We start from the raw sequence: 12,287 nt of genomic DNA, 5'->3' as shown, positions 1-12,287 counted from the left end.
ATGGTTTTGGGAGTTTCTACTAATTAGTCTTATTTCAATTTTTCTGTTACTTCTCCAAACAATTTAATTAATACTTCTTGAACTGGTTCTCAGAATGTTGACATTGCCTGAGAAATGGAATTTGTCTTTTGTTTTATCAGTCTTATGAAGGTATATCCTTAAACTCATTCATTGCAATTTGCTCTCTCAATCTTTAGTAACAAATTTATCTCTTTTGCTGGATATAGAGTCTGATTTTTCTTGCACCTGATGAGGAATAGTAAGATAATTAAAGGAAAAGTACCAGTGATATTTTTAGCTAAGCAGTTTTAAATTGTTTTGTGATCATCCTACAAGAAGGGATACCAACTATAAATAATAATATAGTGATTGTACCATTATAGAAAAGGCTAAGACGAAAAGCTCCTTATAAAATCTTTTTACTATATGTGCTGTGTTGACTTTATTTCTGGTTATAGGTAACAATTAACATGACTTTTGACAAAAAGAGTACTGAATTTTCCTTGAGTACAATCAAATGAACTTTGCAAATTAATATAGTTTATTTCTTCTGAGTGAATGCAATCTAGTCTCTAGTTCATTGTTATAAGCCATTTTCATGATGTTTTATTATGGCTCCATTATACATATACATTATCATTTGCTGTGGAAGTAACTTGTACCAACTAAACTGCTTAGAAAGTGTTACTAGCTTACATGTCATAAAGTATATATATTTTTTCCTTTTAAATAGATTATTGAGGTTGGCCTTTGTGAAGTTTTTGAATTGATCAAAGAGACACGATTTTCTCATCCATCCCTGTGTCTCAGGAGTCTCCAAGCCCTGCTCAACGTGCTGCAGGGCCAGCAGCCAGAAGGCCTCCAGTCTGAGCCACCTGAGGTCCTAGGTAAGAGCCAAGGCTCATTCAGTGAAGCATTTAAAAGTGAATATAATTAATAATAGAGTATTGTACACTTCAAAATTGTTAAGAGAATATTTCTAAAGTTCTCACTACAGAAAATGTTAAGTACTTGAGGTGATAGATGTTAATTAGTCCACATTTTATTCATGAATCATAACATCACTTTATACCCCATAAATTTATATAATTATAAATTGTCAGTTTGCAGTTTTTAAAAAGTGAAGAGCTTCTCTTATGAAGCACACACAATAGCCTATAATGCAGTCTTTATTTAATTGTGGTATGGAAACAGCAGGGGTATAAGTTCTCGAGTATTTTTTTCTGTGTTCCACTGAAGTTATGGTTTAAGAGTTGAAGTTCATGCACACACATTTCTCAATTAGTATGATGAAGCGGGGGGCAAACAAAACATAAATCCCTGGAATCCAGAAATAATCCTCAAACCTTAAGGTCACTATTAACTGAAATCGTTCTTATTAAACTTTTGGCCAAAATAGCTAACATTCACTTTCTCTAACTTGTTACTCTCAATAGTTTTAAAAAACAGGGGAAAAGGAAATAAATGCCACAAAGCCACAACAGTACAATTAGTTTCTAAATTGAGGGGACTTTTTTTGGTATTCATCATAAATAAAAATCTATTTGTGTTATGGATTAAACTTCTGACTTAGCAACTTTCATTAAGTAAATAAAGTGTTCGCTTTTCTTAAAGTATGTTCCGATTCTTGCCTTTCATATCAGTGACCTAGGCTCAACATGTAATCCTTTAAATAAGATAGGAGCTTTTACTTAAAAGGTATTAAGGAATAGAAATATAGATGGAAGCATAATTTTTAACTGGTTAATTGCTTTTTTTTTCCGATGCTAACTATGGGTCTTTAAACTATCTAAAGTTTTCTAGATCCTTCTAGTATTATAGGAAAATTCTCAGAAGTACTAGAGCTGTGGTTCTCATTATGTGGTTCTCAATTCTCATTAGCATGTATCAGAGTTATCGGGGACTTCCCTATGGTGTTTCTGATTCCATAGACTTGGGGTGGGGCCCAAGAGTTTGTATTTGGAATTAGTTTCTTGGTGATACAGATGCTGGTTTGAGGACTACACTGCTGGTTTAGACTAAAACTTGGTCCTTTTTTTCCGACTTGGCTATTTAGATTTTGTAGGACCCACCTGTGAGAACCAAATTGCATGAACCTAACTACATGTCAGATTTTTCTTTTTTGGTCGCATGTGGGGATTCAGTTTTTGTGTTTGACTTTTGTTTGTTTTAATGGGAGGGAGGATGCTGGTCATTGAAACAAGCTGAGGATTTTTTAAAACCACCCCCCTCACATACACAGTTATTAAAAGCTATTACCAAATAGAAGCTGTCATGTTGGCAGGCAAGCACCGTGTTGGTTATTGTTATGATAGCACCAGTGATCATATTAATATTGTGAAGTGCTGCTTGGCTTGACAGCATTTTACTGAAGATTTGATTTATTTTATTTAACAATATTTTGCTGGGTTTTCTTGGATTTGGTTTGTTAGTTAGCAAATAATTGGAATGTTGAAATACCCACGAAGACTTGGATGTCATATTTCCTACTTTGAACATGTTATTTCTTTCCTCCTAAGTCTTCTACCATTCTCATGTCTCATGTCAGTTGTTATATACTTTCCTTTGTATCCGTTCTGTACATACTTTCTTTCCTTTATTCTTTTAAAACTAGAACTTGTTCTCAATACTAGCTTTGACATATAATGTGTGCTTTAGTCTTATCTTCCATCAAAATTTTCACATTATTGGCTGGGTGTGGTGGCTTATGCCTGTAATCCCAGCACTTTGGGAGGCTGAGGCAGGAGGATAGCTTAAGGCTGGGAGTTTGGGACCAATCTGGGCAACTTAGACCCCTATCTCTACAAAAAAAAAAAAAAAAAAAAAAACGGGGCATGGAAGTGAGTGCTACTCAAGAGGCTAAGGTGGGAGGACCGCTTGAGCCCAGGAGTCTGAGGCTACAGTCGGCTGTGATCATGCCACTGCGCTGCACTCTAGCTGGGTGACAGAATGAGACCTCATTTCTACCAAAAAAAACCCCCCAAAAAATCCCACAAAACCCAAAAACATTTCACCTTATTAATCTGTTCATTTTTATTTTCTTGTTTAAAGTTTCAAATTCTGCTGTACTGCCTTTCGTCTGTCTTCCATCCTTTCAGTGTTTACTGCTGATCTCGTCACTGCTTTGGCTTATTTTTCTATGTAAGGGATTTATTATCACTTCATGTTTTCTATTTTGTTAAATTAGCTCAAAGATAAAAGCACTGATTTGGTTCTTTTATACTAAATTTCTTTTGAAACTTGCTTCTCCTCCTTTTTTAAATCTAATATCACAATCTTATTGGTTATCCTTTTTTTCCCATTCGGTTGTTTTCGTGTTATTCATGAAAATATGTGTATATTTATATAACTCTTACTATGGAATATCTTGATGATTAGTATACACCAAGCTTCTTCTCTTTGCAAATAGATTTTGATTTTTAAATTATCTATTTAAAAATATATTTCCTTATATCCATATATTCTGTTCAATTAGATTATATTCTCGAGTACTCACTGAAATGTAATAGCACCCCCTTTGTTATGTGCTAAGAATGTGCGATACCATTGCTGTTATTATGGAACTTAGCATCAGAGAGTTGGATATGTGTATAATTAGAAATGTGGATAAATCGTATGGAGGAAAGTAGAAGGAGTTCTGAGAGTCCTTTTTTGTTTTTTGAGACGGAGTCTCGCTCTGTTGCCCAGGCTGGAATGCAGTGGTGCGATCTTGGCTCACTGCAACTTCCACCTCCTGGGTTCAAGCTATTCTCCTGCCTCAGCTTCCTGAGTAGCTTGGACTACAGGCGCGTTCCACAATGCCCGGCTAATTTTTGTATTTTTAGTAGAGACAGGGTTTCACTATGTTGGCCAGGCTGGTCTCAAACTCCTGACCTCAGGTGATTTGCCCACCTCAGCCTCCCAAAATGCTAGGATTACAGGCATGAGCCACTGCGCCTGGCCAAGATTCCTTTTTTAACTTAAAAAATTTTTATTTATTTTTCTTTAGGGACAGGATCTTACTATATTGCCCAGGGTAGACTCAAACCCTGGACTCAAGTGATCCTCCTGCCTCCACCTCCCAAGTAGCTGTGACTATAGGTACACACTGCTGCACCCAGCTCCTTCTGAGAGTCTTTAACAGGCTCCCTGAAGATGTGACATATGAGATTTAGAGGGTGAATAGGAGGGAGTGAATTCGATTATAAGTGCTCCAGGCAGAAATAACAGCATTTAGTAAGGCTCTGAGACAGAAAGGAGAATGAATGAAAAGAAGAGCAATATGGCTAGAATGTGGAGAGTGAAGGAAACAGTCTTGTGACAGGTGAGGAAGGAGGCAGGGACATGCGGAGCTTTACATGCCATGTTAAAGAATTTGATTAGTGGGCTAGGAGGAATGGAAAGTCATTCTCTATTTCATTACATTAAGAATATTATTTTTTAAATAGCCTTATTTTCTTAAATTATTTGTTTAAATTATTGACTATTTTCTTTCCCTGGATTCTTAACCTTTTTGAAAGGGTAGAGACATTCTTTGTCATGTTTGCCAATACCCTAGTGTAGAATAGTTGCTAATGTGTGAGAGTTCGGTATATATTTGCTGAATAATCAACAGATGTACTCACTGAAGGATAATAATTGGAGGAAGGATGGGTAGATGGAAATATGGACAAACAGGGATAGATGAAAGGATGGAGGGAAGGAAGGATAGCTGGAGGAAAAGGTAGAGGAAAGGATAAATGGAAAAAAATGGAAGTATAGGATGTGTACAGACAAGTGAAGAGAGGAAGGGGGAAAGAAAAGAAGACAGAAGGGAGGAAGAAATTAACAAAGGAGTGAAAGGATTTTAAGTAGACAATCAGATTTTTGGTTTGAAATTCTCCCTGGCTATTGGGGCAAAAGCGAATGGTAAGAGATAACTTAACACTTTTTATCAAAGAGATGATGATAGCATGGATTGGAAAGATGATGATGAGGTAGGGAAAAGTGGAGTTATCCATTAGGAAGTAAAATAAACAGGACTTAATTTGGGATTAGCTATGGAAGATGAGGGATTGGTAGGGGCTGCCTGGGTTTCTGTAAGTTACCAGATAACCCACAGGTGGCATTTTAGTTTTTAGAGAATTGCAGTACATTACTCCTCTTTCTCTTGTTCTCCTCCTTCTCTCCCTTCCCTTTCCCTTTCTTCATGTTTCTCAGTTTTTCTTTTTCTAACTCTCTTTTTCCCTCTCCATCTGATTATTCACTCTATAAGGATTTTCAAGTCTCCCTTCTGTGGAAGAAATACCCAGATGTCTGTTGATTGAATCTTAGATGGAGGTGTTCAGGGAATTTTGTGCGGAGACCTCTGCTGGTTGTAAAACATTTGTGTGTGTGTGTGTTTCATCTTCACCACTAAATGACTTTATGATTTAGGAAAAATCTTTTGATACCCCATATCTCAATTTCATTATTAAAGGAGGAGAATATCTGTCCTATTGACTTGGAGGTTTTTCTAGGGTATAAATGAATTACATCCTAAGTGTGAATTGCTATTATGTTAATGATATAGCCAATTTTATATTAAAGCACATTATTGCATATGTTTTATGTTTCTATTACTTTGAAAATATATACATAATTTCCTGGACACAACATTTTAAGAAGCCTCCTAATCTAAAAGGTAAAATAAGTATGACAAGTAGTCTATTACTTGATAGGATGAGTTTCTTGAATATGTGAATGCCTCTAGGCAAGCTTGTTTTAAAAGACCTTTGATTTTCTTTTTTTACTAAGAAAAGGAGTTGAACTGAATGTTCTTTAAGACCCTTGTTACATAAATATTTTAACTTTTGGGGAAGAGAGTAACTAGAAAGAAACTAAAGCAAAGTAATTGTTCTAGATTCCTTAAATTTTGTTTATAATGAGACAAAGTAAAAATAAATAAATATACGCATATAATGTTCCGTATGTTGGATGAATATAATTGAATTCTATTTTATCCACAGAGTCTCTCTTCCAGCTTCTTTTGGAAATCACCGTTCGAAGTACTGGGATGAATGACAGCACAGGACAGTCCTTAACAGCACTTTCCTGTGCTTGCCTCTTTAGTCTGGTGGCTTCTTGGGGAGAAACAGGAAGGACACTTCAGGCCATCTCTGCTATCCTCACCAACAATGGAAGCCATGCTTGCCAAACTATTCAGGTATTTCATATTTATATCTGCTTAGAAGTTTATAAGATGACAAGTTACAGTTTCATCTCAATTTCTGTCAAGAGGAATTCTGCTTTTTCTCACTCATTACAGTAGCTTGATCTGTCCAAGATTGATACATAAATAATCTACAGTATTTCAATTAAGTGATATGTATGTTTAACTCTGAAGCTTTAAATATAATAAAATGAATTTTGGCCAGACCTCTTAAATCTTTAAGCTGGTCTTTGCCTTAACACCATAGCCTTCTCTTTCCTTGCTGTTGTCTTGCTGTCTGCGTTCTCCCTTCTTCCCATCTTTCCCTGAGTTTTTTAGTATGGAATTCATTCATGGTTTTAAATATCTTTTCTCTATTGAAAGAAAAAGATATGGTATCAATCTGATATATTTTTGATTGGTTAATTATGATTTTTTTATGAATTGATTCGTTTCTGAGTTACTTCAGCTGTGTATAAAACATTTTAGGCTTTTAATATTCAGTTGTGGAACAAACAAGCTCGTCACCATTTTAGTGGTGGGAAAAATAATCCTTATAGGCAAACTTGACTTAATTATTTGGGAAGGCTCTGGAAATTGAGAAAGAAGTTATGATTTTAAGGCCTGACTGTCTACTCTTCTCTGGCCCCTTGGGCAACCCTAGAGCAGGTGGAAGGGATGCCTCAATCCTGTTATTAGCAGACCAAAGATAGCAAAAGGAGTACATTGGTCATTTTCTGTCTTATTCAGTGATCTTGAACTCTCCTGGTCAGACAAGACCCATTCCCTTACTCTAGATTTCTGCTCTTTTCTTCCTTTCTGCCTTGCTTGGAATCCTTTTGTCCCTTTTTATGGTCCTTAATTATTTTGAAGTTGCTCTAATACAGTGGTTTTCAAGCTGTGTTCTGTAGACATGCTTTCAGGGTTTGGCAAATGTTTAATTTAAATATATGTTTAAAATATGCAAATATTTTTAAAATTGTAATAAAGTAACACAAACATTCAGATACCATATACCAGATTTTAATAGGATAGTGACCACCAACATAAGAGCTTATGAATTTTGATATGATTTGCTTTTATATAGAGACTTAGGAATGCCATTAGAGCTCATAGCAGGAGTATAAGAACTACGTTCATGGAAAGCCTCCCAGAGGATATGAGGTGAGATCTAAACTAATGAGTTGAAATCAGCCAGGAGAAATTTTTGGTGTTGGTGGTGTAGAGAGAGAATGTTCTAGGTATCCATATGCTAAGGCATGGAGGTGAGAGTAAGAGTGAAATATTTGAAAGCTGAAAGAAGTTTAGTATAGCTATAGCATAGAGAGCTGTCAAATAGTGTAGCTACAGCATAGAGAGCTGTCAAATAACAGAGACAGGACTCGAGGGCTTACCTGTCTCCAATATTTATGCTCAATCACTAGACAACACAAAACTACTTGATCCTCTGAATCAATAGCTGCAGTTCTCTGCAGACCTGCCACATCACCACATCCCCAACTCTAGCCTAAACACCATATTAAAGCCCATTACCTTAACATGGCTTACAGTGCTCTTCATGATTTGGCCTTTTATATACCAACTTCATTTCCCAAAACTCTCCTGGCCTGACTGTTGGTAGAGGGAGAAAAGCTTTCCCTGAGAATGTGTGCATTAAGTCCGTTTTCACGCTGCTGATAGAGATGTACCCGAGACTGGGCAATTTACAAAAGAAAGAGGTTTAATGGATTTATAGTTCCACATGGCTGGAGAAACCTCACAATCATGGTGGAAGGCAAGGAGGAGCAAGTCATGTCTTACGTGGATGGCAGCAGGCAAAGAGAGCTTGTTCAGGGAAATTCCTCTTTATAAAACCATCAGATCTCGTGAGCCTTATTTGCTATCATGAGAACAGCACAGGAAAGACTTGCCCCCATGATCCAGTTACCTCCCACTGGGTCCCTTCCACAACACGTGGGAATTCAAGATGAGATTTGAGTGGGAACACAACCAAACCATATGAGTATGTGTAACTCTTCACATCTCAGATTTGTTTTGGCACCCAAATGCATACTACTTGTCCATTTCATAAAGCTTAACAGAGAGTTTAAAGCAGGGTAGACATGGTAGTACTGCAAGATGCTGTATTGAAAGACACTGAAATCCTTTCTGGAGGGTTGAACTCTTGACTTCAAAGGCTTTCTGCAAATAAAACACTATTTATTGCATTTGAGCTCAGAAACGAATTAATTAAAAAAGCACATGGAAAAAGGCACCATTATTGAGAATTAGCAGAAACAAATATGGTAGAATCAATCCTGCCAAGTCCTTAGATATTGAAATTATTTGATATAGAATGTGTATGTGTATGAATATATAAAGTATGGTTAAAGTAATAAAAGAAAATATCAAAAGTATGATTAAGGAGTGAGAATATAAAAAGTAGTCAGACATTAGGAAAAAAAAACAAATTGAACTCCTAGAAATGAAAAACCAAATAATTACAATTAGAAACTTAAAATGGGTTAACTATTGTATAAAATGATTGAAGATGGAAATGGTGAACTGAAAGATAAAGAGGAAGAAATTATCTAGAATGCAACAGAGAGACAAGGAGAGAAATATGGAAGATAAAATAAGAAACATGGATCGAGAATGACAAAATCTAATGTAATACAATCTGAGTTCCACAAGGCAATAATAGATTTGTGGAGATAGAGTACTTGAAATAATGGCTAAGATTTTACAGAATTGGTGAATCACATGGAATCCCAAGAGTAAGGAAGTCTACCTTGCTTGAGATTTGCTTCTTATAGATGAACTTTTAGTTGGTACTTTTTGCTGGCATGCGAAATATCATTCTGAACAACTTATTGTCTTATAAATGATGATATATTACCAAAGTATCTTTGTTCTGTGTTTGTAACATTTAAAAATGTTTTTTCATTATCTTTCTTCTCTTTTGATTAGGTGCCAACAATTCTAAATTCGCTACAGAGAAGTGTACAAGCAGTTTTGGTGGGAAAAATTCAAATTCAGGACTGGTTTAGTAATGGCATTAAGAAAGCAGCTTTAATGCACAAGTGGCCATTAAAAGAAATATCTGTTGATGAAGATGACCAATGTCTACTTCAGAATGATGGATTTTTTCTTTATCTATTATGCAAGGATGGATTATATAAAATAGGCTCTGGATACAGTGGAACAGTTAGGGTAATGTGATTCCTTACAGTTCCTTAATTATACAGAGTTATAACCATAATGAATTGTGTTCTGTGTGTTTCTAGTTTCATTTCTAGAATATGATCTAATTTTAGTGTAATAATATTTATTTGAAAACCATAATTGAAATACATGCATTAAATGTCATTCACCCATTTGTATTATTTTTCATTGATTATTAATTATGAAACCACTGATATACTAACTTTTGTTATTTTTACAGGGCCATATATACAATTCTACATCCCGTATTAGAAACAGAAAAGAAAAAAAGTCTTGGTTAGGGTATGCTCAGGTAAGAAACTATCCACAATAAATCAAAATTTTCTTATCTTTTACAACATGTGATTTGTCCTTGTTTAATCAATAATATCACTTCTATTTAAACATAAATGATATATTTTTACTAATATGGCCATAACAACTGAATAGTGTAGCGTAAAGAACACTGTCTCAGAACTCATAAGAGGTTCAATTTTAGTTCTGGCCCTGCTTCCTACTAGCTGTATGACTGGACAACTCAGTTAACTTATTGGGTCCTCTGTTATTTAGCTTTAATATGGGATTAAACATACCTTCTTTAGAGTTCTTGTGTAAGTGAGCCTCTAGATAAGAATTGAAGACCACCTTTATCATTAGCACATTTTTTTTTTTTAATTGAGACAGAATCTCGCTGTGTCACCCAGGTTAGAGTGGAGTGGCACAGTCTTGGCTCACTGCAACCTCTGCCTCCTGAGTTCAGGTGATTCTTGTGCCTCAGCTTCCTGAGAAGGCCCATGCCACCATGCCTAGCTAATTTTTTTGTATTTTTAGTAGAGACAGGGTTTCGTCATTTTGGCCAGGTTGATCTCAAACCCCTGACCTCAAGTGAGCCACCCGCCTGGGCCTCCCAAAGTGCTGGGATTACAGGCCCGAGCCACCCCACCCAGTCTCATTAGCACATTTAAATTGGAAATGTATACATGTCCTGAGGCCAAATTAGGGTTTCTTACCACAGACTCTTTCATTTTAGTCTAGATTCAGTACTTTCTAGGAAACAGTGTTTGGCCTGCTCAGTAGACAGCTACCTGCATGAAGAATATGCAAAGAATCACAAGAGAGAAAAGCCCTGGGCTTTTGTGTCTTAATGCTGTGATCTTATCTCCTGACCAACATAGCCAGATAGGTGTTAGCCTTTTACAAGGTCAGCAGCCAGATGGATACATTACTCCTCCTCTTATGGAGAAAAGCAAATGAAGGATGGACAAGAGGGACTAGAAATATTTTTTTCCATACAGTACCTACCTGAACAGTGAAGCCCAAGTTCCTTTGTATAAGGATAGAGAATAAAGATTTCCCTGCATGCCTGCCTTGCTGAGCTTGTGAGATTTGTTGTCAGGATCAAATGATAAAAGATATTTGAAAGTCTTTTGAAAACTATGGAAATTATTATTGTTACATGAAGAATAATTCTACTGTATCACCTATTGGGGAGAATTTGAAATTAATTTTTTTTTTTTTGGAGTTGTTGTTTTGCTCTTGTCACTGAGGCTGGAATGCAGTGGCGTGATCTCAGCTCACTGCAACCTCCGCCTCCCAGGTTCAGGCGATTCTCTTGCCTCAGCCTCCCGAGTAGCTGGGATTACAGGTGCCCACCACCACGTCCAGCTAATTTTTGTATATTTAGTAGAGACGAGTTTAACCATGCCGGCCAGGCTTGTCTCAAACTCTTAATCCCAGGTGATCCACCTGCCTCAGCCTCCCAAAGTGCTGGAATTACAGGCGTGAGCCACCGCCCCCAGCCTGAAATTAAATTTTAGATAACAAATTAGTTTCTCAGTAATTGTCTCTTAAAAATTGAACTTAGTTTAAAATATCTCATCAAATTTTTATTTGCCACTCTACTGTGTTTTATCTAAGAAATAATGCCGTGGAAAGTATATTATTATAGCAGTGTGTTCAATGGCATACCACACCTTCTGAAACCACTATGCTATTCATTTTCAAATAGCAAACTCAATACTTGTTATTTTTCTTAAAGTATTTGTTAAAGTAACAGTGATCATTCATATTATTTACTTGGCAAGTGGTATGGTCATTTTGAACAAAATGTTTGTACCTGTACTGTCCTGTTTAGTATACCTAATTATGTTTCTGGGAATATGTTACATCAATTTTCAATAATGTATGACTTTTCCTCTAATTGAGAGGAATGTTCTTATATTTTTAATCATTAATATCTTTTAGACATCAATATTGATGTATTATTGTACCTCAAAAACCTGTAATATGGAGCTGTATGGCTGCTGTTTCTGCTGAATTAGTAATAAATATTTTAACAGGAAAACTTTTTGCTGTTATCAGGGTTATTTATTATATAGAGATGTGAATAACCACAGCATGACAGCCATAAGGATAAGCCCTGAAACACTGGAGCAAGATGGTACTGTGATGTTACCAGGTATGTTTCAAGTAGTCATTTTTTCTCCACAAGCAACTTTAAGAAATGTGCATGTTAAGCTATTTAGACACATAAAGAATGATTAGCAAGGGATAGTGCTTGCTTATAAAAGGGTTTTAAAAATCTTGACATACAAAGCATTTTATAGTCTATGTGAAGTTAATACATATCAAGAGAATAGACATAGAAATATAACAAGTTTTAATATTTGTTTTCAAACTTGGCCGTCTATGGCCTAATCTCTGACCTCACCCCACCACTGCTGAATTAGTGGGGTGATGTAACTGTGTTGCTCTTAATAAAAATCAGAACTCTGGCTCTCATGTGACTCAGTATAAAGAACCTTCTGTTTATTTTTACTTTAACAACAGTGCAGTTGGGTTTTCCTCCTTATTTAATTTAATTTAATTTTATTTTATTTTATGTTAAAGAGACAGAGAGTTTAGGGTGGGTCAGGAATTTTTTTTTTAATTTCATCATTTATGCTTCTTATGCTTC

General features: G+C 35.8%; 1 protein-coding gene across 22 annotated transcripts in view; it reads left to right on the top strand.

Moving 5' to 3' along the window:
• The window catches only part of MYCBP2 (MYC binding protein 2), a 282,961-nt gene that overhangs the window by 47,681 nt on the left and 222,993 nt on the right, over nt 1-12,287 (top strand). For all 22 annotated transcript variants that reach the window (XM_063792229.1, XM_063792227.1, XM_009427092.5 and 19 more), the window contains 5 exons: nt 734-887; nt 5,967-6,163; nt 9,098-9,340; nt 9,573-9,644; nt 11,693-11,789. In XM_063792229.1, coding sequence (XP_063648299.1) covers nt 6,014-6,163; nt 9,098-9,340; nt 9,573-9,644; nt 11,693-11,789 — 562 coding nt within the window. In that variant the 5' untranslated portion in view covers nt 734-887; nt 5,967-6,013. The remainder of the gene's footprint in view (nt 1-733; nt 888-5,966; nt 6,164-9,097; nt 9,341-9,572; nt 9,645-11,692; nt 11,790-12,287) is intronic.

The sequence above is a fragment of the Pan troglodytes genome, chromosome 14, assembly GCF_028858775.2.
Source record: "Pan troglodytes isolate AG18354 chromosome 14, NHGRI_mPanTro3-v2.0_pri, whole genome shotgun sequence".
NCBI lineage: Eukaryota > Metazoa > Chordata > Mammalia > Primates > Hominidae > Pan > Pan troglodytes.
This window is presented reverse-complemented; position numbering and strand designations above follow the sequence as displayed.